General features: G+C 41.0%; 2 protein-coding genes across 3 annotated transcripts; both read left to right on the top strand.

Annotated features, from left to right (window-relative positions):
• Positions 1 to 311: 311 nt before the first annotated feature.
• On the top strand, positions 312 to 5,792 carry LOC307140532 (cytohesin-interacting protein). 2 transcript variants are annotated; one of them, XM_079840101.1, is made up of 8 exons: positions 312 to 604; positions 802 to 858; positions 971 to 1,025; positions 1,216 to 1,318; positions 1,410 to 1,500; positions 2,298 to 2,364; positions 2,641 to 2,707; positions 4,676 to 5,167. In XM_079840101.1, the coding sequence occupies exons 1-8, from the start codon at positions 582 to 584 to the stop codon at positions 4,765 to 4,767; spliced, it is 555 nt and encodes a 184-aa protein (XP_079696227.1). In that variant the 5' UTR covers positions 312 to 581; the 3' UTR covers positions 4,768 to 5,167. The 2 variants fall into 2 exon arrangements, with proteins under 2 accessions (XP_079696227.1, XP_079696226.1); XM_079840100.1 differs by having other exon boundaries at positions 436 to 604; positions 802 to 842; positions 4,676 to 5,792.
• Positions 5,793 to 14,376: 8,584 nt separating this feature from the next.
• ermn (ermin) lies at positions 14,377 to 16,480 on the top strand. Its single transcript, XM_079840103.1, has 2 exons — positions 14,377 to 14,601; positions 15,302 to 16,480. Exon 2 carries the CDS (start codon positions 15,319 to 15,321, stop codon positions 15,736 to 15,738), a length of 420 nt encoding a protein of 139 aa, XP_079696229.1. The 5' UTR covers positions 14,377 to 14,601; positions 15,302 to 15,318; the 3' UTR covers positions 15,739 to 16,480.
• The last annotated feature ends 9,594 nt before the right edge of the window (positions 16,481 to 26,074 follow it).

Genomic DNA, 26,074 nt, shown 5'->3' with positions numbered 1-26,074 from the left:
GTTTTGTATAAACTTTATTATTTACAAAAATCGTTAATTAAATATATGTTTGTTTTGTTGTTGGAGGCAGTTTATTACCGCTCTATTTCTCTATTTAATGTATGGAAGATATTTTCTGTCCATTTTAAATAAATTATTTTAATAATAAGTGTACCCAAAACGTGGCAAAAAAAAAAAAATTATTTAGGTTTCAGTTTTATCATTTAATTTATTTAAAATCGACCTTGTTAATGTATGTCTACATTTGGTTTGTTTTAAACAAGTTGCAAAGGTGATTTTAAACCTGATTCTCCATAATTGTGCCCTGTCAGACTTACAGTAAATTCAAAAGTTTGTAGTGAAGCCCCGGCCGGGGACTTTGCTGTTGTCACGTGACATCCGTTCAGAGAGGCGCGCCTTTAAAGCCTGAGGAGGGACGTTCTCAGAAGCAGAGATGTCAGCACACACTCTGAAGATGACAGCATCTGTTCAATACATAAGAAAACTGTTGGGGAAAAGCAGCTGCGCGACAAACAACCTGCTGAACACTGGACACAAAACACAGAAGAACACTAGTGATTATAAAACAACCAAGAACAAAGATGGGAAAAGTCATAAAAGAAATGTAAGTGACTATTATCTTATTTATTTCTCATTGAATTTATGCTTGGCATTTTTTATTATGATTCTAATAATCATTTCATAATTTATATTATTTGATATCTAATATTTAGTAGCCCATAATTAAATGCTATATTAATCTAGTATGTAAATTACTTATTTTAATAATTACCAATTGTGGTGTGTTATTTTTTTTTTTAGGTTCTGCAGTCCCAAGACAAGACAACGGAGCAGTGCATACGGTAAAATAAAAAAAACGTAATAAATAAATTAATAAAAAAAATAGGCCTACACAAAATCAAGCCACAGTCAACCCAGTTTATCTTTCTTACTCATCTCTCTCTCTCTCTCTCGCTGTCTTGGTTAACAGGAAAACTGTTGTTTTAAGAAGAACAGAAAACGAAACTTTTGGGTTTGACATCCAGGTAACCTCATTACCCGCCCACCTTCTATCTCTCTCTCTCTCTCTCTCTCTCTCTCTCTCTCTCTCTCTCTTCTCATCCTTTTTTCTCCATTCATTCAAGCATTACATGCCTGCCTGAGGGCTTTTTATCTGTCAAGGGATAATTGGATTTTGGATTATGAATTGATTGGATCTTTACTCCCTGTCCACAGACAGGCAGTGTTGAGAAAAGTATCAGCGCTGAGCAGGATTTGGGCTCATGTGTGTGTTGGGTGAAGGAGAACAGTCTCGCAGAGAGTAGTGGGTTAATGACAGGTGAGTTATCAAGACCCCTGCTCACTTTCTGTCAAGAACCAGTGTCATTTATACTTGCTCGTTGCTGAAATCTCTTTGTCTCTCACCTCAGGTGATGTTATTATCACAGTCAACAGCGTGTACATTGCTGGATTCACTCATCAGCAGATCAAGGATCTGGTTCAGAAGTCCTCCCTCTTAATGTAAGACTGAACACTATTGACTTTGGTACATTTTTGATGTGTTCAACCTTAAATAGAATTTAAATACACTGTATTTTTAATGGAAAAAGAATGTCAAAATGTCAAAACACTTGCATATTGTTGCCGTATTGTTGGTTTGATTTCTGTTGCTGTCCTCATTTGGGTAAAATGATTATGAACCGTAAAACCTGTCAATCGATTCACTTAACCTGTGCAGTGTAAAAAAGATGTTTTTAAGTACAAAAGTATGAATACCATAATTTATGGTTAAAATCGACATCTATTTAAAAGTAAAAGAGTAATTAAAACATTGTTAAAATAATCATATATATTTATAATAATAATAAATTTATCCTTTAATGTAAAAGTTATTTAGCTATTTTAGTTTATATTTTATTTAAATAGTTTTAGCCAGTTTTTAAATTAAATTTAGCAGGATTGTATTACAATGTTTGTACAATATTTTGTATTCATTTTCACAAAAGCTGCCAATATGATATAAATGTGTGTGAGTGGGTATATAATGAGACAATTCAGAAGCAGCAGTAATTAAATTTAATAGTATTTTTATTGTTATTACGTAAAGTGGGAATGAAACAGAAGCTTTGATAGTCTTTTCTTCCATATTGTGAATTATATCTGGGTAAAAAAGACATCTCGAACAAGAACAAAATGTAGGGTGGGACTTGATTTTGTCCATTGGGAATTGATTGGATGGTTGTGGTTTGATTGGTTTTTATTGTAAATGCCTCTTGATCTGAATATAATATTTTGGTCTTCTCTTTTGTGGACTGTAGGATGGAGATTATCAGAGGTGCTACAGAAAAGCAGAGACAATTGCTTGGCAAGCTTCATCTCCTGCAGGTGATTTCCTTATAAAATATCTTTATAACATAAGTCCCATTATGTAATTATGTATTTTATAACATAATTACATCTCATAATCATTATATTTCATAATCATTCTTGTCCTGTCTCTGTTTTGTGTACCTTGCATAATGCATATCAATAGTTATTTCCAGTAATTATGTTGCATTTGGGAACTGTGTGAATCGTTAATGAAGTTGGTTTCCTCTTGCTTAACAGTTTTTTTTTTTTTCTTTCTCTGTGTTTCCCCCTCACATTTACACCACACAACAGCAACAGTTTACAGAGAAATGCGAAGAGCTTCAGACACTCATCACAGAGGAAGTGCGTCTTATAGGAGGTGTGTGTTCAAATGTGTTTGCGTGTGAAACTGAGGCAGAGAGATGTGGGCATACACTACCCACAAGGGAAACGCATCATTTCCCCATAATGCCACAGTCTTCCCTAAAGAATACAAACAAAATGTGTACGTGTGTGTGTGTTTAAATTCTACTTTTACAGTCTACACTGTGAAAATATGTTTTGTAAGGACATCTAAAATATATTTCATGTGGTAACTACATATATGGAAGCTTGTTTCTGTTGCGGAAAAAATAAATAAAACAATTGCGAACACAATTCACGTAACATTAACACAAGACCATGAACAGAGAACTGAGAGCTGAAAGACACAGAGGTCAGATAATACACGGAACAGGGAATAGTCGAGGAACTAATTAGAAAGCATACAACAGATGAGTTACTAGAGCAAAGGCAAACGGCGACTTCGGCTGCGTTCGAAATCGCAAACTCTCTTGAGTAGGCATAGACAGGCAGTAGTGAAGTATTTTTACTTTTTCATGCATATGTACTTTATCAGTGTTTTTCTTTGGAAAACTTTTACTTCACAACATTCCAAAGCATAATATTATACTTTATACTGCACTACGTTTCATATTGAATATCATTTAATACTTACTTACTTTTAAAAATTTAGTACTTTCTTACTTTAACTCAAGTAATTCAAAGTTTTTCTTGAGTTCAAGTAAGAAAGTACATTTTTAATGTAATTAAGTATTAAAGGTAAAAAAAAAACTTTTATCTATGAAACGCTGTGCAGTAAAAAGTGTGACATTGCACTTTGGAATGTAGTGAAGTAAAAGTTTTCCAAAGAAAAACAGTGATGAAGTACATATATACTTGAAAAATGTACTTGAGTAGAAAGTAAAAATACTTCACTCACTCTGTGAGTATAGGTACCTATTTTGAATATTTACTTATATAAGGTACTTATTTTTAAGTTACGTCACTTCATTACCATTCACAAATCCTCTCGCGTGGCCTCATGGGATTGTAAAGTGTCCATCGTATGCACACTTTAGAAGTAGTAGGCACTTTCAATCCGGGCACTTTTTGCCTACTGTTTTATGAGTACTGTTTTATGAGTAAGTAAGTAAGTATTAAATTATATTCAATATGAAACGTAGTGCAGTATAAAGTATAATATTATGCTTTGGAATGTTGTGAAGTAAAAGTTTTCCAAAGAAAAACACTGATAAAGTACATATGCTTGAAAAATGTACTTGAGTAGAAAGTAAAAATACTTCACTACTGCCTGTCTATGCCTACTCAAGAGAGTTTGCGATTTCGAACGCAGCCGAAGTCGCCGTTTGCCTTTGCTCTAGTAACTCATCTGTTGTATGCTTTCTAATTAGTTCCTCGCCTATTCCCTGTTCCGTGTATTATCTGACCTCTGTGTCTTTCAGCTCTCAGTTCTCTGTTCATGGTCTTGTGTTAATGTTACGTGAATTGTGTTCGCAATTGTTTTATTTATTTTTTCCGGTGTAGACACGTTGTAAGGGGCTGTTTACACACCATTTTCAACTAAAAACGGAAACATTTTATGGGTGTTTTTTTAGCCGTTCAACCTGGAAACGCAAACTTTTGAAAACATGTTTCAAAGTACACGTTTTTGAAAACGATACCGTTATTGTCTTCGTGTAAACTATGAAAATGGGAATTTGTGAAAAACAGTGACATGCATGCACATTACGTGTTCAGTCTATTGGCGCGTAGTGCTTCTTTACAAAGTGGCAGTGCCAACTACTGGCCTGGCATACATTAATACTGCGTTTTCACGGATCTGTGTGAACACCGTTTTTAGTATCGTTGGCGTATACCCTAAGACTAAACAAGACATAAACTAAACATTACGATACATTAGAAAATTATACTAAATTAAATATTTTCATTTTGAGTTATCTTCTATTATGTTCACACAAATGCTGTAGTGCCAGTAGATTAAAATTATATTTTCCTTTGTTTTCAGGTGCCATGGAAAACCTCCAGAAGCCATCTGCCCTTCTGACAGAATCCTCTGCTAACAGTATGGATAGAATACAAGCTGGTGCATTAGAGTAGGGCTGAAAGTAAACTCTGTAGTAAAGTATTGGACACTCTCTAATCCTGAACCATTTTAAAGTTACACGACTTACGGCCATATGGTCAAAGAGACCCTGTTGAGAACGGATTATTGCACAGGCATGATATTTAGCACGAAATGTTAAAAATGTATTTGTAAGATGGAATTATTGAAGTATTTATTTTAATTATAGTGCATTTTTTTTATTAGCTATACTCTATATGTGTATTTTGCACTATTAAGCAGTCATTTGTATTATCAATTTATTGAATTGACTGTATTTGTATCTCTTTTTTCTAAATGTTTTGTGTATTTATACAAAGTGTTTTAATATATTTATACATTTTTATATTTATAGACTGTCTTTAATAAACTTTTGTAATTGGTGTTTTGTAGCACAAGCTGGTTTTGCTTTGGCTGTTACCCACAGTACACTTAATCTTGCTTGAATGTGGTTTGCACAAGTTGATTTGTCGGCTGTTTACTTCTGCTGATCATAGGTTTCCCAGATATCATCTCTGTCAGTGGTAAAATACCAGATGCATTCTCATTCTGGCAGAGGAAGTGACACGTCATTTACCGGTACATCCTGTCTCATAGACAAAACCTTAGCATTCTCATCACTTTTATAAGAATTAATTGACAGTAGAATGATTGACGGATGCCTCATTCGGTTTTCGACCTCTCTGAGACCATTTTTAGCTTCTTAAAGGACTTTGTAGAAGTTGTTGCAACATCTTTACTGTATGTATTGGATGGCAATCATATAAACTCGACTAAACTGATGTACACTAAACACATGAAAGATTTTGCCGATTCATTGGATAATCCAGGGAATCAACCAATTAAAGGTTGATTCTGAAAAAGTTATTGAAGTCAATTTGTGTTAGTTAGAGTATCTACACTAAAAAAAAATAACTTTCACTGTTGTTAGTTGCACTCAAATCATCCTTGTTCACATTACTTAAACTCATGTTACTAAATTTACTGAGTTGTTTCTATTAAAAATGAATGTTGTCAGCTTTACTTAAGTGTTTGTTCAGTCAACATTGCTGAGTGAAACAAACAAAAAGGGCAGTGGATCTGTAGTTCCTAGCATGCTTTGCCAGGGACTGCATTAGGAGAGTAAATTTAGGAATTCAAGTGTTATTTTATGTTTTTCAGTAAAGGGAAAGGTGTTGTTAGTTTATGTTAGTGTTATGTGCGGTTATGTTGGACATTTAGAGGAGTTTCTGTAATTTTGTGGTTACCATTATACAGAAGAGTGGTGCCTGTGTTTAGGCTGTGGGCACTCATAAGCACACATTTATTAGATAGACTTCCTGTTCTCAATTAAGTTATTTTAGCATTTTGTTTCTAAAAATATGTTTGTTATTTAATAGTTTTCCATTTACACTTGTAGAGCAAGTAGTTAATTTAAGGTGAATTAAATTGATAAATGTGTTCACCTAACATAATAAACTTTTATTAATTTAACATAACATTATTAAGTAAACTGCACATATAAATATTATGTAACAGTGACAAATTCAAATGGTTTGTATTTACTTGAAGACATTTTGTCAGCTTTACTTGACTTTCTTTTGTTCATATAACTAAATTGTTATTTGTAAAAATTACTCAATATAGTTGAGAGTACTATACTTGATGCTGCTTTTTAAGTAAACTCCACAAATTATTTTTTTGAGAGTATTTATGTTTTTTCTGCCCTTTAGGTCTTTATTTAGAATATTAAAAATGTCCCTTAATCTTTAGTTTAGTTTTCAGGTCTAAAGTCTATAAACAACTAAGGATGGACCTCATTATGTTTGTTGGGCAATGCATTGGAAAACTTATTTGTGCTGATTTAAGAGATTACTTGAGTACTTTTAGACTAAAAAGAAGAGTATAAACCCTTTTTTTTATAAAAAAAAAAAGAAGTTGTTTACTTTTAAAAAGAATACTTATTGCGGAAATAACACACTTTAATACTTAAATGTAAAAATACTTTTAGGCACACTGCATGTTAACTGCAATTAAATGAAAACGTATTATAGTTTAAATTTATATATATGTTAGCGGAACTTTAGAGCATTTTTTAATCCACTTACATGCACTTGTGTGGTCTTTATATAATTACTGCTGAATGTGCTGACAAGCTATAATGGAAAACGTCTCGGTTACGTATGTAACCCTCGTTCCCTGAAGGAGGGAACGGAGACGTACGTCGGAACTGACCGACGAATTGGGATCTGATCTCAGAGACCAATCTACTTCGAGTGTATTAAAAACGAGCCAATGGAGATTGGCATGCGATCCACGCATTCCACGCACCGCCCCGCAGCGCGGGTATAAATAAGGAAGTGGAATGCTTGATCATTGCTTTTTTCTGCTGAGGAGCCGAACTAGTGACTCGGCCCCCTAGCGGAAGCACAGCACCTGGCGACGGGACGTACGTCTCCGTTCCCTCCTTCAGGGAACGAGGGTTACATACGTAACCGAGACGTTCCCTTTCAGTCGGTCACGTTCGACGTACGTCGGAACTGACCGACGAATTGGGATCCCTACCAAAACGCCAGGGCGCTGGCCCTTCCAGCGTCCTGCTTGAGCGCACTGGACCGTCTTAGATGGTACGGAAGTCAGGGCTCCAAGCAGGGAGGTCAGTCACTGCTGTTTCTGCAAGACCCACTCAGTGTGACTATTGGATAACGCTGGGAAAGCGTGCCCGTCTCGGGAGATGGTACGCTGCGGAGCCACGTCCTTCAGTAGAAGGCTAGGTGGCAGAATACACATAAGGACTAACCTGGCAGGGTAGTGCAACATATGGCAGTCTCTGGGGTGGTTCCAGCCTGGTCCCAGGGGGGAAAGAACACGCCCAGAGACGACAGAGCGGGCTCTGTCAAGGGAAAGACACGGGGCTAGCCGAGTAGGGTAGCTGGTACCGTGGAAGAATACACATATGGGGTAGCCGAGAGGGGACCGCTACATATGGAACCCAGCCTACACACACGTTTCACAAGCATACGGGTGCAGGCCTGGCGTCAGACGGCCGCAACGTCTGGCACCGCAGGGGTGACGGAGGAGCTCGACAGGGTTAGCCGTTTCCGGGGAACACAACTGGAGAAAAATAGACGCACGTATCCGGCCCAGAGGGCGGGAGTGGCGTTGCAAGCCGACACTTAGAACGGGCACTTAGCGCTACTGGCCACTGGGGGCGAGGATGCGGGAAGATACCGGCTCTACACGGAGGCTATAGAATCTAGCGAACGTGTTAGGTGTCGCCCAGCCCGCAGCTCTACATATATCTGTCAGCGAGGCGCCTTGAGCCAGCGCCCAGGAAGAAGCAACACTTCTTGTTGAGTGAGCTCGCAACCCGAACGGGCAAGGCACGTCTTGGGACTGGTAAGCCAAGACGATAGCATCCACTATCCAGTGGGCCAACCTCTGCTTGGAGACAGCCTTTCCCTTCTGCTGGCCTCCGTAACAGACGAAGAGTTGCTCTGAGGTCCGAAAGCTTTGAGTCCGGTCGACGTAAGCGCGGAGAGCGCGGACGGGACATAACAAAGCCTGGGCTGGGTCTGCCTCCTCCGAAGGCAGCGCTTGCAGGTTCACTACCTGGTCCCGGAAGGGAGTGGTAGGAACCTTGGGCACGTATCCAGGCCGGGGTCTCAGGACAACGTGAGAGTTGGCCGGCCCGAATTCTAGGCACGATTCGTTGACCGAAAGTGCATGCAGGTCCCCTACCCTCTTGATGGAGGCCAATGCCGTCAGAAGCACTGTCTTCATTGACAGGATTTTAAGCTCCACAGACTGCAAAGGCTCAAAGGGAGGGCTCTGAAGTGCTCTGAGCACTAGAGCTAAGTCCCAAGAGGGTAACGAGTTTGGACGAGGAGGATTTAGCCTCCTCGCACCTCTGAGGAACCTGACGATTAAGTCGTGCTTTCCTACGGACTTACCTTCGACTGCGTCGTGATACGCCGCTATTGCTGCGACGTACACTTTGAGGGTGGAGGGAGACAGCCTTCGCTCCAGCCCATCTTGCAGGAAAGAAAGCACGACACTAATCGAACACCTTCGGGGGTCTTCCCGGTGGGAAGAGCACCATTCAACGAACAGGTTCCACTTCAAAGCGTAGAGGCGCCTCGTAGAGGGGGCTCTAGCAGAAGAGATGGTGTCTACCACTGCCTGTGGTAGACCACCTAGAACCTCCGCGTCCCGTCCAGGGACCAGACATGGAGTTTCCAGAGGTCTGGACGCGGGTGCCATAGAGTGCCCCGTCCCTGAGAAAGAAGGTCCCTCCTCAGGGGGATCGGCCAAGGAGGGGCTGTCGCGAGGAGAGTTAGTTCTGGGAACCAGGTCCGGTTGGGCCAGTAGGGCGCAACTAACAAGACCTGCTCCTCGTCCTCCCTGACCTTGCACAGGGTCTGTGCAAGAAGGCTCACTGGGGGAAACGCATATTTGCGCAGGTCCCGGGGCCAGCTGTGCGCCAGTGCATCCGTGCCGAGGGTGCCCCCGGACAGGGAATAGTACCACTGGCAATGGGTCGAGTCCGGAGAGGCAAACAGGTCTACCTGTGCGGCTCCGAAGAGGTCCCATATCAGCTGGACCGCCTGGGGATGGAGTCGCCACTCCCCCGGAGGTGTCGACTGGCGAGAGAGCTCGTCGGCTGTCTGGTTCAGCGCACTTGGGATGTGAATGGCACGAAGCGACCTCAGATGCTTCTGACTCCAAAGGAGGAGGTGGCGGGCGAGTTGGAACATGCAACGGGAGCGTAGACCACCCTGACGGTTGATGTACGCAACGGCCGCAATGTTGTCCGTACGGACCAGTACATGCTTGCCACGTAGCGGCCCCTTGAGGCGGCGCAGTGCCAAGTGTACCGCTAACAACTCGAGGCAATTGATATGCCAATGCAATTGAGGTCCCGTCCACAGACCTGAAACTGCATGCCCGTTGTACGTGGCCCCCCAGCCCGTGGAGGAGGCATCCGTGAAGAGCACAGCATGCCTGGACACTTGTTCTAAGGGCACCCCGGCCCGGAGAAACGAAGCGTCGGACCATGGGCTGAAAGTTTGGCGGCAGTAAGGAGTCACTGGGACCCGGTACTGGCCGCTCTGCCACGCCCACCTCGGGACTCGGCCATGGAGCCAGTGTTGAAGCGGTCTCATATGAAGCAATCCGAGCGGCGTTACCGCGGCTGCAGATGCCATATGCCCCAGGAGCCTCTGAAAAAATTTCAGTGGGACCGCCGTCCTGTTCTTGAACGAATTCAAGCAGTTCAACACCGACCGGACCCGCTCTTCCGTGAGGCGCGCAGTCTGGCTGACCGAATCCAGCTCCATACCGAGATAAGAGATCCTCTGTGCGGGACAGAGTTTGCTCTTCTCTCGGTTGACCCGAAGGCCCAACAGGCTGAGGTGACTGAGCACCATGTCCCTGTGTTCGCACAACTGCTCCCGAGACTGGGCGAGTATAAGCCAGTCGTCGAGATAGTTGAGGACGCGAACGCCGCGTTCTCTGAGCGGAACAATGGCTGCCTCTGCGACTTTCGTGAAGACGCGAGGCGACAGGGACAGCCCGAAGGGCAAGACTTTGTACTGATATGCCTTCCCCTCGAACGCAAAACGTAGGAACGGTCTGTGTCGAGGAAGGATAGAGACATGAAAGTACGCGTCCTTCAGGTCGATCGCTGCAAACCAATCTTGGGGACGGATGCATTCGAAAATGCGTTTCTGCGTTAGCATCCGGAACGGGAGCTTGTGCAGGGCCCGATTCAGGATACGCAGGTCCAAGATTGGCCGTAACCCACCCCCTTTCTTGGGTACAATGAAGTAGGGGCTGTAGAACCCCGCCTTCATATCGGCTGGAGGAACCGGCTCGATCGCGTCCTTCGCCAGCAGGACATCGATCTCTGACCGCAAGACCTGGGCATCGCTGCTCCGCACTGAGGTGAAGAGGATGCCCTTGTACTTGGGAGGCCGGCGAGCGAACTGAATCGCGTAGCCGAGTCTGATGGTACGGATGAGCCAGCGAGACGGCCTGGGGAGCTGAAGCCAAGCCCCCAGAGACCGTACAAGCGGGACCAACGGCACCACAGACGTACCCGGGGTGGGGCAGCGAAGTGGAATGGACGGACCCGACTCGGGAGGCCCGGAGGCGGCCCGGAGTGTTGTCCGAATATTCCAGGGCGGGGCAGAGTGTGGGTGAGAAGGCCCGGGGGCGTTCTCGGTGCCCACACTGCTGCCCCCTGGCGAGGGGGAGAGGGGAGGAAAGGAGTGGCAAGGCCCGGGGGCGTCGCGCACTGCCAACCTGGCCCTCTTGGGGCCCAGGGAAAATAGAAACTGCTCTTTTATTGAGAATGTGGGTGCCGCTGGACTCCGGAGAGCCAGCGGCAGAGATGTAACACCAGTCGGGGCCCCCCGGTCCTCCTCCGGGGGGTGGGAGAAAGATGCGGACATCATCTCCCTCAGAGCAGCTCCCGTCTTCCCTGGGCTGCCCGTCTCAGGGCCGCTTCCCCTTGCGCTTGCCGGCTGGTTTAGCGGAGCCCTGAGCGGGTTGGGCGCCTCCCTTACGTCCGGCACCCTGCTTTCCCGGTGGAGGCTGCTGCTTGGGTTTCGCAGGGGCGGAGGCGGACGCAGGGGGACGCCCTCGGCGACGAGCAGGCGGAGGTGCTGCCGACGACGACTGGGTGGAGGCAGCAGCGGGTCGTCGGGGCAGGATGTTTTTGATGGCCTCCGTCTGCTTCTGGGCCACCGAGAACTGCTGGGCGAAGCTCTCGATGGCGTCGCCGAAGAGGCCGGCCTGACAGACAGGGGCGTTGAGAAACCGGACCTTGTCGGAATCACGCATGTCTGCCAGGTTCAGCCACAGGTGGCGTTCCTGGACCACTAGTGTGGACATCGCCCGACCCAGGGAGCGTGCAGTGACTTTCGTCGCCCGGAGAGCGAGGTCAGTCGCCGCACGCAGTTCCTGCATAACACCCTGGTCGGAACTACCCTCGTGCAATTGCTTTAGCGCCTTGGCCTGGTGGACCTGCAGGAGCGCCATAGCATGCAGAGATGATGCGGCTTCCCCGCAGGCGGTGTAAGCCCTGCCCGTGAGACCGGACGAGAACTTACACGCCCGGGAGGGGAGACGCGGGGCACCCCGCCAGTCCGCAGCGGTCTTGGGACACAGTTGCATCGCCACAGACCGCTCGACTGAGGGGATTCCCACGTAGCCCTTAGCCGCACCACCATCGAGAGTAGTGAGGACGGAGGAGTCAGTCGACCGTGAGCGAGCGTTGTAAGGCGCTACCCACGATTTCGTGATCTCCTGATGCACTTCCGGGAAGAAAGGAACCGGGGCGGGGCGCTGAGAACCAGCACGGGCCGTCCCGAGAAACCAATCGTCCAACCGCGAGGGTTCGGGACACGGTGGAGGGTTCCACTCGAGCCCGACACTCGCGGCGGCCCGGGAAAGCATAGCCGTAAGCTCTGGGTCGGACTCGGGCAACGCTGTCACACCCGAAGGGGGCAGCGCAGCCGAATCTTCATCCTCAGAGCCCATTAGCTCGTCCCCCGATGCTGCAATCGACAGCATGTCCTCAGCCGGAGCCCCAAAAGAAACGCCTGGGACCTCCCGGGGGAGGCCAGCGCGCTCTTCTGGAAGCTCCACCGGCGCAGCGGAGGGGGGAGGGGCCCGAGGAGCCGTTTGACCCGTCGGGGAAGCCCTCACAGTAACCCTCAGGTCCCCACCAAGGCCATCAGCCAAAGTAGCAGCCCTCTGCTTTGCAGCGGGAGGACCACTAGATCGGGGGATGCGCAATGGTGCTCCGCCTCTTTCGAGGTAATGGAGTCTGGACCGTAAAACTGCGATGGTCATGTTCCCGCAATGGGAACATGAGTCATTCACGAACGCAGCCTCAGCGTGCTGAACGCCCAAACACGTGAGACAACGAACGTGACCGTCAGCTGGGGACAGATATCGACCGCATCCAGAAACACACGGTTTGAATGACATCTTGAAAAAGACGCAGGGTCAAACCGTGTTGCTCTTTTAGAAAGGAAACTGCTCTTTTAACGTGCTGAAGCACTCAGGGAGATGACCGCGGCACCACACAGTACAAAGGTGCAAGCCTGTGTGTGCACTCAGAAATAGGAAACGCCCAGCGAACCAACAGCTGATCTCCGTCTGAAGCGGCACTCGCTGACGCGCTGTCACACCCGCACTGGAAGCAGATCCTCTCACGAGACTCGTCAAAAACACTCTTCGTAGAAACAGGAAACATTCACTGTTCGGCTCCGAAGTAGAAAGCAATGATCAAGCATTCCACTTCCTTATTTATACCCGCGCTGCGGGGCGGTGCGTGGAATGCGTGGATCGCATGCCAATCTCCATTGGCTCGTTTTTAATACACTCGAAGTAGATTGGTCTCTGAGATCAGATCCCAATTCGTCGGTCAGTTCCGACGTACGTCGAACGTGACCGACTGAAAGGGAACTAAAATATTCTTTAATGTAATTTTTATCGAAAATTAAACTGTACTTTACATGTGCTTTATAAAGTATGTTAGTCAACACATCAAAATAATTGTACTTCTTTAAAGTCCCAGTGAACCGGAAGTTGCAACTGATTTTATTTCAGTGCTGTGATAAATTTCCAAGGGCAGGGTTTTACTTCAGTGCTCCTCCTCTCCATCTCTCGCTCATATTAAGGACATTCAACCCCAAGCCATTAAACTGTCATTGGAAAGGGAACGCCATTCCAGACCGGAAGTTACTTTTCAGATTTTGATTAAAAATTACCACGGCAAACAGTTTTTTTCTGTGTATTAACTTGCACGGATTAATTGTTCACCCTAAGACCTGTAATGTGTGCTAACAAAGTAACAGCATGACAAAAGATTATAATAACAATCATTAAAAATGTACTTTAATGTACACGTAAAGGGATAGTTCACCCAAAAATGAAAGTGTTGTCATCATTTACTCTCCCCCGTGTTCCAAATGTGTTGTTTCTTTCTTCTGTTGAACACAAAAGAAGATATTTTGAAGAATGTTGGTAACCAGACAGTTGACGGTAGCTATTGTCTTCCATGGTAGGAAAAAAAGTACTATGGAATTTAATGGGTGCCGTGACTGCAGTCAACCGGTTACCAAGATTCTTCAAAATATCTTCTTTTGTGTTCAGCAGACAACATGAGGAGTAAATGATGACAGAATCTTAATTTTGGGGGAATTATCCCTATAAGTGGCCTTTTGTTTCTAACATGATATTATTGGCAAGTACAGTTTTAAAAAATATATATAGGCTACAAGTTCCCATTCAATTCTATTAAGCACACTTCTTTTTCACAAAGAAATAGTGGGAAAAAAATCTAAATAGACAAAAAACGCTTCTAAGGAGGACGGCTATTTGGCATCTCAATGACATATTAGACTGTGTTTAACTAATATCCACCTGTCAGAAAGTGTGCTATCCTTATATCTGTGTAGTAAACACAACGTTACAGTAGAAGAACACCAAGAAATCTCCTGTTTTCGAAGAAGCTCAAAATAAAGGGTTCAAACTGAATGTCTCAAGCCCAGAATTAGAAGACAAACAACACTGTTTTCGAACAATGGGGATGAGAATCTCATCAGCTCTGACACTGGGAATGAAAATAAGGTTGCGTCACCCAATGCCAGCCAGATTCCATTGAGACGCAAAGGGAGGGACACGGACACAGCCATGCACACTGACTTGCTCGCCACAAGAGACTACTTCTGAGCATCCTTCTCCTTCAGTGTCCACTCTCCTTCCCAAATCACAGGAACCAGGGTCAGACCCCACAAACAAACCTCACGCAGCACCGCTGAGCCAACAGGAACAAGGTAAGAGACATTATTAAGTGAGTACAGTGAGGTTTTAGAGTTTGCGTCAATGTGGTGGTTGGTTTCTGCGTTTGTACTGACAATGCAAATCTTTTCCATTCACTGTTCATTGGTTTTGAAATGTACAAGTTCACTTTTCACATTCAGGTCGTACGGTTTACTTGTTCAAAGTGCCTAAGTCGTTTTATCTTGAGAAAAACCTAGTTTTGATAAGGTATTATTAAGATAAAAAGAGAACGACATTAACACTTTCAAAGTGTCATTTGAAAGATGTCTAGACATGGTTACTTAAGACGATTTCTGTATTTATGTAACCTCGTGGCACAATTTCCTAATTCCTGCATATTATGTAAGGCCTCTCATTGTTGAAACATAGGAAGAATATGGTACACGCAATTCCATTCCAGCAGTTGGTCACTTTGTTTAGTCAAATCAAATTAAAATTCCTCAAAACAACTTTGCATCTTTTGCCAAGTGTCTTTACCAAAAGTCCTATCCTAATTTGGACATGACTAACCCTTGTGTCTAATGAAAAGACAGACACAGATTGGGTGAATCGGTGAAGTTAGAGCGCAAGAAAAACGATTTATTTGTTAGTTATCAGAAACTGAAACTGATGTTACATTTGAGAACTGGTATTCAAATAGAAGGATTGTGTCTCTTTTCCTTTATCAATTTACAACAACTGCTGCAATCACAGGACAGGAAGTGACATCAATGGAGCAGAACAAGCACACATTAGAAGCTGAGGAAGAGCAAATGAATGGTCAAACTGAAGAAGTACCTCAAGAGACCACGACATCTGAAGAGCCGGCGAATATAAGTGAGAATAATTCAGACAGGAATGACGAAGAAATAAGTGTGAATAAAGCAGACAAGGATGAAGAGGACAAAATGAAGGAAGAAGAGGAAGAAAAAGAGGAAGAGGAGGACGGATTGGCTGAATTAGAACAGGAAGATTTCCAGCTGTCGGTTGAGATGGCAGTCCAGGAATACGAGAAGGTGTCAGTCCAGGAATACGAGATGGATAAAAGCAACCGTCCCATTTGCAGGTACAACACTGTCTGCTACAGGAAGATAAAGAGAGGAAACACAATGCAGAGAATAGATGAGTTTGAGTCCATACTGAATGTATAACAGTGGTGAATGTCGTCAGAGACATATTGAGTGGCGTCATCATGTATGTTGTCATGTGGTTTCTTCAAAAGTTTGTGGTTGTTAAGACATAACACGCTCACATGGACAGTATTTTGTGACAGTTTATTTTCGGTCTCTAACCTGCTATCACATTTTTGTAGAAATCAGACGTTTAAGTTGTCCCTCATCTGGCAGTGAGCCGGAAGGACATTTATTTGTCTGCAAATTAGATTTTTCATTCATGAATGCTCCTCCAAATAATAGTCTGTCTGACTAATGCAGGCCTGATCTCTATAGTGTAAGTGCAAACTCAACATGAATGAATTACTGGAACAGCTTACAGTTACAGTAATTATACAGTTTGAATGGCATTATTGTATTTCTGTTGAAAATGTCACAAAAAAAAAATGTTTTTGAATTCTAATGTAAAAATTCTAATGTTGTGATTATGGGTTCATAGCTTTCCTGATGTTCTCACATTTTAAAATACAATTCATAATAATCAATATTCAGATCTGTGTGTGTAATATATGCATGTATGCATCTGTCATTATATTTTTGGAGAAATATAGATTACATTGTTTTCTATAATCCAGTAATGTTACGGGATATCTACCATACTAGAAACTGCATTCATGATCTGTTCAAGTTATTAAGTTTTTCTTTCTATGACTGCACAAAACTGCAAAATATGTTTGTTTTTTCTCCATTTATGACTTATTAAAAATCTGTGCAATAATTGGCTTTAAACTGAGTGCATATGTTTTCCTTTTTTAACCAAATTGAGGAAACAAATTTGAATTTATTGTATTTTATTTGAATTTATTTTATTTTATTTTAATTTATTTTATTTTATTTTATTTTATTTTATTTTATTTTATTTTATTTTATTTTATTTTATTTTATTTTATTTTATTTTATTTTATTTTATTTTATTTTATTTTATTTTATTTTATTTATTTATTTTATTTTATTTATTTATTTATTTATTTATTTTATTTTATTTTATTTTATTTTATTTTATTTTATTTTATTTTATTTTATTTTATTTTATTTTATTTTATTTTATTTTATTTTATTTTATTTTATTTTATTTTATTTTATTTTATTTTATTTTATTTTATTTTATTTATTTTATTTTATTTATTTTATTTTATTAATATATTTCCTCACCACTAGATGGCAACATTGTCTTTCTTGATATAAAAGGTGAGGAAGAGGTTTGCCTGACCTGTCTCCGTCTACTTTACAAACTGCATTTCTGGTAATGGGTCTTCATTTACATTTTGAACACTATATGAGATCACATGCATGTTTTTCTAAGTAAAATCCTCGCTGTTTTGTGTCCTGTTATGCATATTTGTATAGATATGAAACATTCATCGTCTAAAGAAAATACATGGTCATGGGTTATTTGTAACGAATAATCTCGACAACCCTTCCTAAACCTAATCTAATATACAACCATAATAAAATGACAACCGGGATAATAAAATCAAATTTGGACTAGCTCAATTAACATGAAGAAGGCAAACCAACAAATTGTTTACCTTTGTTTAACTAATCATTTTTATGTGGCATCTAATGTTAGTATAATCAATGTAATGAGATATTTACTGCAATGATTAGTTTAATTTGGGTGTTTATGACCCGATGGACTCTTTTATTTATGTCTCTGTGTTTCTGGCCCCACTCTAATGGCTCATTGGGAGTCTGTGTGGGTTTGGTGTTGTTTCGTCTGTTAGCTCTATAAATGCTTGAACTTTACAATACAAATCTGACTAATTGCTTTTTATTTGAAGGCATTTTATGAATATCACCTCCATTCCTCCAAGCACATTACCTGCTGCTGCCTGGTCGTAATGTATTACAGGTTACTTTAATTCTGCTGTAGGTTTATTTAGGCAAAACAAGACAGGGCTTTTGGCCTGGCTTGTTTAAGTCAGGTCCGGGCCTCATTTGAATGGTGACAAATGTCATGCTGCCATGGCAACGGGAGGTTTGCGACTGTTGTGGCGCACCGTCCCTGGGCTGGGGGTCGGAAGGCACTTCCTGGGCAACACACGTCCCCTGTGGTTTAGGGTCGTAATTGACCTTTCCTGACAGAGCGGTGCGGCTTTTCATTCTCCCTCTTTCCATCCCTTTTCTACGGTTTCCTCTTTCTTTCTTTCTGTTTTTGTTGCTCTCACTCTTTCTGTCCCCCCCAGAAAGCAGGTTGCATCACGGTGGGCTGAAATGCCATGATTGGCCTGGGGCTTTTACGCAGCTCTTTCTGACTTCCTCTGGCTCTCTTTGCCTGTTTGAGGCATGTTTACGCAGTAAGGACCATTCGCTTGTCTGCTAGTTTTGTGGTAGAGGCACTGGAGAAGGTTTTTTATTTTATTTTTATTAACGCTCCTCCTTTTTAAAGGAAGTGTTGAAGTGTTGAATGATCTGTTATTGATTTGGGTAGATGTGTCATTCTGGTTCTTTTGGACCTTAGTGCATGGCATGCAGCCTTCAACACAATTGATCATTCAATTCTTTTGAAACATATTGAGCAGTATGTTGGCATTAGAGGATGAGCTTTAAATTGGGTATTTTTTGTGCCATCTTAAGGGGAGAACTTTTTCTGTAGCTTTTGAAAACGTCTCCTTTTCTGCAGCTTGTACATGTGGTGTGCCTCAGGGTTCTATTTTAGGCCCTGTTTTGTTCTATCTATATCTGCTTACATTAGTACAATATTTTTAGCATCAGATTTTATATCATATGCAGTTGATATTAAGCTTTACCTTCTGTTAAAATCAGATGAGAACATGTCCCTCTGTCATTGTTCGACTGTTAAAGTTAGGAATAATTGATGCGGACTGTTGAATTATTCGGAAAATAATTCACACCCGAGGTGGTAATGGGGCCACGACGCAAAGGAATAAAACCTAATTTGGTGGCAAAAAACATGGAAATAATAATTGCATCCTATTGTTTACTGTATTTATTTGCTTGTTCAGTGTCGTTGTGGGTTTTGGTTGCTGTTGTAGGCTGTAAGGACCTTTGAAATTACTGAAATCATTTGACGAAGTGATAAGGAATTCTATTGCGGTCAAGACCATTTTAGCCGTGCGTTTCCCTGAAAAATGCACACCTTAGAATGTTCGTCAACCAATCAGATCCAAGCATTCAACAGCCCAGTAGTATATGAGCGATGTTAAAAGCTGGTTTGGCGGAATATTTTCTTCAATTGAACTGAAGGGTTTTTTGGTCCATCTGAACCTACCGATGTCCTTTCTGAAAGTCTTGGCCATATAATCAGCACTGTAAGTTCTCAAGCAAGACATTTAGGAGTCCTTTTTGACTCAACAGTCAAATTTACACAAATAAATTCAGTTAAATCAGCCTTTTTTCCAGCTTAGGATGATTGCCAAAACTAAATCTTTCCTTCCATTCAAGGACTTAAAAAATGGTCATCGAGACTGGATTATTGCAATTAATTGTATTTAGAGGTCTCTCAATCTTGTCTTTTTTTTTATCTCCAGTTGGTCCAAAATGGCCAGACTTTTAACGTGTACTAGAAAGAGGGAAAGTATTACACCTGTATTAGTTTGCATTTGCTCCCCATTGAGTATCGAATCAAGGAAAAGGCTTTATTATTTGTATATTGAATGGATTGGCACCACATTATTTATTTGATCTTCTTCCTTACCATCAGACCAATAGGTCTTTATGGTCATCTTATACCCTGTTGCTTTCTATCCTCTTCTATACAGGTTTTTGAAATCTTCGCTCATTGCGGAGATCATAATATTGAGATTGTTTGTATTGTTTGTTGCTATGTCTAATTTGTGATTGTCTTGTTTTTATTGCTATCACTCTAATTTACTTGCTTGTGCAGGACTTTGGTTGGTTTTGCCGTTATTAAATGTGCTATATAACTTAACTAAACTAGATAAAAAAAGAAACATGTATCTCATGTTTTTTTCCCTTTTACATTAAAGTATTGGTTACTATGACTATTCTCTCTTAAGCAATTAAATATTTGGACAGTGAAGCCACACTGAAATGTATAAGTGTTATTTGATTATATAATATAACAAAGCATCAAACCAAGTGCCATTTTGTATAGAAACACTGCACAAACACTCTTTTCAAGCAATTTAAAAAAAAAAATTACTTACAGTAGGTATTGATGCTAAAACAATAGATACAATGAAAAGAAAAAAAACATTTGTACTCTTTCTGGCCACGTAAATTGAACATGTTTATAGTTATACTGATATATAGTGATCAGGATTATTATCATTATTGAAAACTAAAACCATAAAATAATATATTTTTTTATACTTGAAACATAAACATCATTAATATGAATAAAAACAACTTATAAAATGGCAAAACACAACAAAATGACAAAAAAATATATATATATATATAAAAATGTAAATGTAATTCAAAATAACACTGACTGATGGACTACAAATATGGTTGCTCTGCTAGGATAGGGGTTTACAAACGTGGGTCTGTGGAAAAGACAAAAGAAGTTTCTTAATAAATGAATTAATAAGCTAACATTTACAGATTTTGACATTTTAAATTATAATTTTTAAATGTTTCATACTTGCTAAAGACAAGTCAGAAATCATATTTTTGAAATTAATCACAAATAATTGGACTATTTTCAGGTTTATTAAAATGTACTATGTTAGTAGAAAAATGTTTTATATTGCTTATAATTTTTTCAAGTAAAAATATATAACATTTTACTTTTACTTTTTCTTTTACTGTAAAGCTTATACATGAAAATATTCGTGGGTATCTGTGTTTTTAATTGTCTAAAGGTGTCCAAATATTTTTGTGGACATTGTATGAATGAGATGAATCTATCAGTGAAGAGCGAAACAATAGTGTGTAAAAAAATTTTTTGTAACAGTACAGTAAATCCATGTTCCTTATTTTATGTGCAAATGAATCCACATATGCTGACATGTTCAACATCTTCATTCTAACCAGATCTGCAGATGATGTACAGAATAAATGATGATTTGAGAGCGAGAGGTCGCCTCGGAAGCGTGAGTCATCCGTCAGTGTTTGTGTGCTGTGAGAGCGGCCCACTGTGGCCTGACTCTACGGCAGACATTCATGAACCCCCCCTCACGCCATGATTGCTCTACAATGACAGCTTTGTGAAGGATGGAAGAGAGCTGCTGTGGAAAATATTCAAGACACTGAGAGAAAGAGAGTGACAATGAGAGAGAAAGAGGAGCTATCAAAGTGTTTCGTTCACAAAGCCTGCGAGTGTTCTGGCTCCATTGGAAACTTTCAGTCGTTCAGTGGAGTTTAAAGGGGGTGAGAGGCAAATAGAAAGCTTGCGTCTTGTGGTAAACATGGGGTGGGGTCAGGACGGGTCATTTTTCTCTGTGCATTCACTGGGTGGGTGTGATGGGTGACTGGAGGCCTGTTCCGCTGTCCATTCTCTCTTCAGGTCAGCTCCGGAGACCAGTGGCGTCACAGTGGCTTACAACGGACATGCCATGACAGAACACACAGGAACTGATGACGTCTCCGATCCTTTAGGGGGAATTCTGAGTGAAATAGCCATCTGAAAATACAAATTTCTTTGCATGGTGGGTTGTTTCATGCACCTGAAAAAACAGTATACTTGACAAAATCAAATGGCAATAAAACAAAATCATTTCCGAAAGACTCTATGCCATCTTAAAGTTCACATCATTGCCACGGGATGATAATAGAATATTTAAAATAATAATCATCATAAAATATATAAAGAAAAATTCAGTTGAATTTCATTTTTTTATCAATAATTTTAATATTGTGTTAAAATAATGATAATACATTATTATCATTATTATTAAGAATAAGAAATAGAGGAAAACCATACAGTCAGACAGATAGATAAATAAATAACTAAATACTTTGGACTAAAATTTTATTTAAATTTAATATTAATCAAAAATATAGATTTTTTTCCCAAAGACATAAACATTCATACAAAGTAAAAAAAAATTTTTTATTATAAAGACCATACCATCCTTAATCAATATATTTCCTTTAGGCATAAGACAAAATGTTTAATATATTATTATATATTAATATAATATTTTATTATTTAAGTAGAATTTGCTAAGATAAAACTAAAATAATTTTGTTTGTCAGTGTTTAATTTAGTTTACTTGCAATAAACAAAGACAACATTGAAAAATCATGTTTATTTTGATGTCTTTTTAAAATATGCATCATATTTTCTGTTATTTACTTAAAAAAAACACCAGAAAAATTTATAAAATACACAATAATTTCTGCAGTAAGTATGTGTTCTTCACATCAACACTGGTGTCAAGCGAAAATACTTAACAAAATAGTTTCTTATCATTTTTTTCTAGGGTTTTTTGCTTTTAGACCAGGGGTGTCCAATCCTTCTCCTTGAGGGGCACTGTCCTGCAGAGTTTAGCTCCAACCCCAATTAAGCACACCTGTAAAAGCTAATCAAGGTCTTATTAGGCATCCTACAAACTTCCAGACAAGTGTGTTGAGGCAAGTTGGCGCTAAACTCCGCAAGACAGTGGCCCTCCAGGACTGAGTTTGGACACGCCTGTTTTAGACAAAACTGAACAAAACAGGTTTAAAGGTGCGGTAAGTAGGATTGACAGCTAGTGGTCGAAATGGGTACTGCAGTCCAAATTCAAAATATTGGAGAGAGTTGTTTCCCCCACCCTTCCTCCTCAGACTCGACGCGGGCTGCTACGTGGACACGCAACAGGAGCGAGCGCAAATGACAATGAAAGCCACACTGTAAGTTGGTGAGTTGATTTACCGCGTTTTAATATGCTCTCGTTCACAAAGATTTTTAGATGGATGCCAAGGCTTATTAGGTCAGGTAGAATGTGCAATCTCTGACCCAGTTTGTTTGCTGGCTTTCCGCCAACTGGCAACCTGTGGTGTCGAAATACTATTGGGTAAACTGTCAGCATGCGGTTTCTCACAGACCAAAACAAAAACAGACATTCTGACACGGAACACACATTTCAAAGTAGAATCACTGGCTGTAGCATTGTTTTTCTGAGAAACAAGTAGGTGAATTTAGCATGTTTACTAAATATCTGCAAACATATTCTGGTATTTTTATGCTTTAGTAAAGTGAACAACTTACATACAGCACCTTTAAACCAGAATCCATGCATGCATTTCACTTTTTTCAGGGTAGTGCCTTCACAATTGAACTGCTTTTAAAGAGTGGCTTTTTATATGATATAATTTTCCATACTATTGCAAAGGTGTGAGAAACAAAGAAAGAGAGAGATATACATACACATGAAAGAGAGATAGAGCAGGGGGAAGGGAATTAGAAAGGGTGACCCCGGGGTAGTGAAGGTCACAAGAGGTTTTCCTGATGAGTGGTCCTTTGGGCTCTCTGTTAGCTTTGAGTGACAGGCATCCATTGTGATGCCTGTGAACTGGTGCACTCTGGTTTATATCCATTCTTATCACCAAACCAGGGACGGTCTGAAGAGATGGTCGCCCGCAATGCATAGAATAAGGATGGCTTCCCACCACAAATGACCACCGAGCCGTTTGTCTCCATCCAGGAGGGAGAGGTTGAGCGGAAAGGAAGTGCGATTGTACTGGCCACACAATGCACAGGTGTTTGATAACTGCTCTGAGGCACGGACAGTGGACGGCCAGACGTGGGGGGTGGGAAGAGTTTATGCAGGGAGCAAGTCGGGTTTCCCAAAGGACGGCATTTTAATTTCTAATTCATTAATCTCCCCCGTGCAGCCTTCCTGCTTTGTGGAAAACGAAGACCAGTATAAGATTCACCTGACTGGCTCAAGTCAAGGTCACATGGTATGAAATCAAAGATATACTAAGGTGCCTCATTGTCAGTTTAGATAGAGAGCGGGCCAAATGTCCTCACAAAAATGGTCAAATCTATAATCAGCCAACAGTACAAGTAGGAAATGGCTAAATAAACAGAAAATACTGTTGATGAAAATGTAAAAATTGCTACTGAGTATTCTTGAATCTTTTTCATGTGTGTTTTGTTCCAAATGTGCCACAAAAAGGCATAGAAACATTATATTGGCATTTATAGCAATGCCTCGTTGAGAAAATATAGACTAGTTATAATATAACATTACGCATCAAGTCAAAGTCAAACACCTCTAAAAGAACTATAAAGTAAAACTGTGTGTGTGTATCGGAATCACTTGATTAAATGTGATGTTTTATTCATGTTTAGGAGTAGCATGTTCAGATAATCTACCCAATCAACACGAGAGGAGGCAGATTTACCGTAGATTTATGCAGAGCCGATTTACCTCTGTTCCACAACAGTTTATTCCTATCCCAGCCAGGGATAGGGGAGAATACTCTGGGATCGGGCCAAATTCCGAGCTTGGAACCCTCTCCTCGGATGGGACAGCACACCAAATACGCATATTTTATACTATCTGATGTAAGTGTGAACTCATGGATTTACTGTGGAACGGCTCCGATTGAAAGGTTGCATCAGAATATGTCTTTATAGTGGGCATATTCCGATGCAGCCTTTCAATCGGAGCCGTTCCAAAGTAAATCCATGAGTTCACACTTACATCAGATATAAAATATGCAAACAAACAGTATGTGAAAAGAGTGAGTGTGTAAAGTGTAAAGGCCCATTCACACCAAGAACGATAACTATAAGACCTTGTGTGGCCCCGCCCATTTTCAGCGCTGCACTCTGTATTTCCACAGCATGAAGTTAAGATCTTAAAGGATTAGTTCACTTCAAAATGAAAATTTCCTGATAATTTACTCACCCCGCATCTCATCCAAGATGTTCATGTCTTTCTTTCTTCAGTCGAAAAATGTTTTTTGAGGAAAACATTCTAGGATTTTTCTCCTAATAATTTATTTTTGTATAGGCCGTTCTTTGCACGTTCTTTTAACACTGGGACGGTACTTCCACATACGTCACGGACGTGACGTCATACGACAAACTGGGACTACAACGCGTTTCTTCCGGATCTTGTGAAGTCACAATGTCACTCATTTAAATAATCTCCGCCCATGCAAAAAGGGGGCGAGGCCTGATTGAGCTGCGCTAGAGAAGACGAAGAAGAATACCTGCTTTAGTAGCATGTTGTTGTTATGTTGAAGACCCCGGTTTTTTAAAAAAACCCTTTGTTTGGCCTTCCTTAGGTAGATGAACTTAGAAAACAGTGGTTAAAATGTATTTTTAACACTGTTCCTGAACATTATAAACCCAGCATTTATCTGTGTGCTGCATATTTTACGGAGTACAGCTTTCAGAACCTAAGAGAGTATGCAGGCTACGCACAAAAGCTTCTCCTGAAAGATGGAGCAGTTCCCACTTTGTTGCGCCAATCAGTTGTTTTTGCATCACAACCGGTAAGTATGTTTTATTATTTGTTGTTGTGTTTTCTATTAACAGTTCCAATTATATGTTTTGTGTTGTTGCTACGATGTAAACAAAGGGTAAAGCTGTTTGGCTATGCTAGCTAACATTACAGTGTTGATATAGTGTTTAGCTACGGGATCTTGCTTTTGTAAGACTGTTCACTGATCCATAGGAACTTACCACTCTGAAACGTCCTGTAAAATCCATGCTTGTAAAGGTTCTGCAAGATCCTCTTGGTCATAAACATTCTCAGACTCTGAATTGGGGTTCAATTGATATGGAAAAATGTACGCCATCATTAATATTTACACCTGAGCAGATGAAACTTGTGGTTATGGTAAGAGGTGTGAAATTTCTGGAATTTTCACGCTCTAGTTTGCCAATCACAACACACTGGGCTAGCTAACCAATCAGAGCACATTTAGTACATCGAAACAGGGAACAAAACAGAGTGCTACTGACAGATTGGAAAAAGAGGTGCTACAAAAATGTCAAATATGTGAAAAACAATGGGTTTTTTTGAACAATCAAGCATGGAAACCTATTCTAGTACACCACAAACAAAATCAAGACTTCCTAAAAGGGCATAATAGGGCCCTTTAATGATTCCCAAGTGTACAGATTCTCTCTCTTTCCCACACAATGTGGTTGTATTCTCCACACACCTTTGTGGGTGTATAATAATTTGGGAGAGAAATCATGACAATATTTCAGTGGTGTTCCCAATGCTGTCTTCGGGACTGTAGAGTATTATGATCTGTCTGCCTGGAGGCAGAGAAAAAGTCAGGGAAAATGGTGACAAAAGAGACGCTAAAACACAGAGAGCCTACTGTTTATAGTTACTTTCCCCACACACACAGAACGAGAGAGAAACAAACAAAACAAGAGAGGCTAAGGAGACGGACAAAAGAATCAGCTCAAGGAATGGTGGGAATTTTATTC

The sequence above is a fragment of the Gobio gobio genome (genome assembly GCF_949357685.1).
Source record: "Gobio gobio genome assembly, chromosome: 17".
Taxonomy (NCBI): Eukaryota; Metazoa; Chordata; class Actinopteri; order Cypriniformes; family Gobionidae; genus Gobio; species Gobio gobio.
The sequence above is the reverse complement of the archived record's forward strand: the minus strand, read 5'-3'. Positions and strand labels throughout refer to the sequence as shown.

Excerpts from the sequence above, each read along its gene's own strand:
- LOC307140532 (XM_079840100.1), top strand. The coding sequence starts at position 455 with ATGACAGCATCTGTTCAATACATAAGAAAACTGTTGGGGAAAAGCAGC. Across the intron at positions 605-801 it reads GGAAAAGTCATAAAAGAAAT|GTTCTGCAGTCCCAAGACAA; the intron begins GTAAGTGACTAT and ends TTTTTTTTTTAG. Across the intron at positions 843-970 it reads ACAACGGAGCAGTGCATACG|GAAAACTGTTGTTTTAAGAA; the intron begins GTAAAATAAAAA and ends CTTGGTTAACAG.
- ermn (XM_079840103.1), top strand. The coding sequence starts at position 15,319 with ATGGAGCAGAACAAGCACACATTAGAAGCTGAGGAAGAGCAAATGAAT.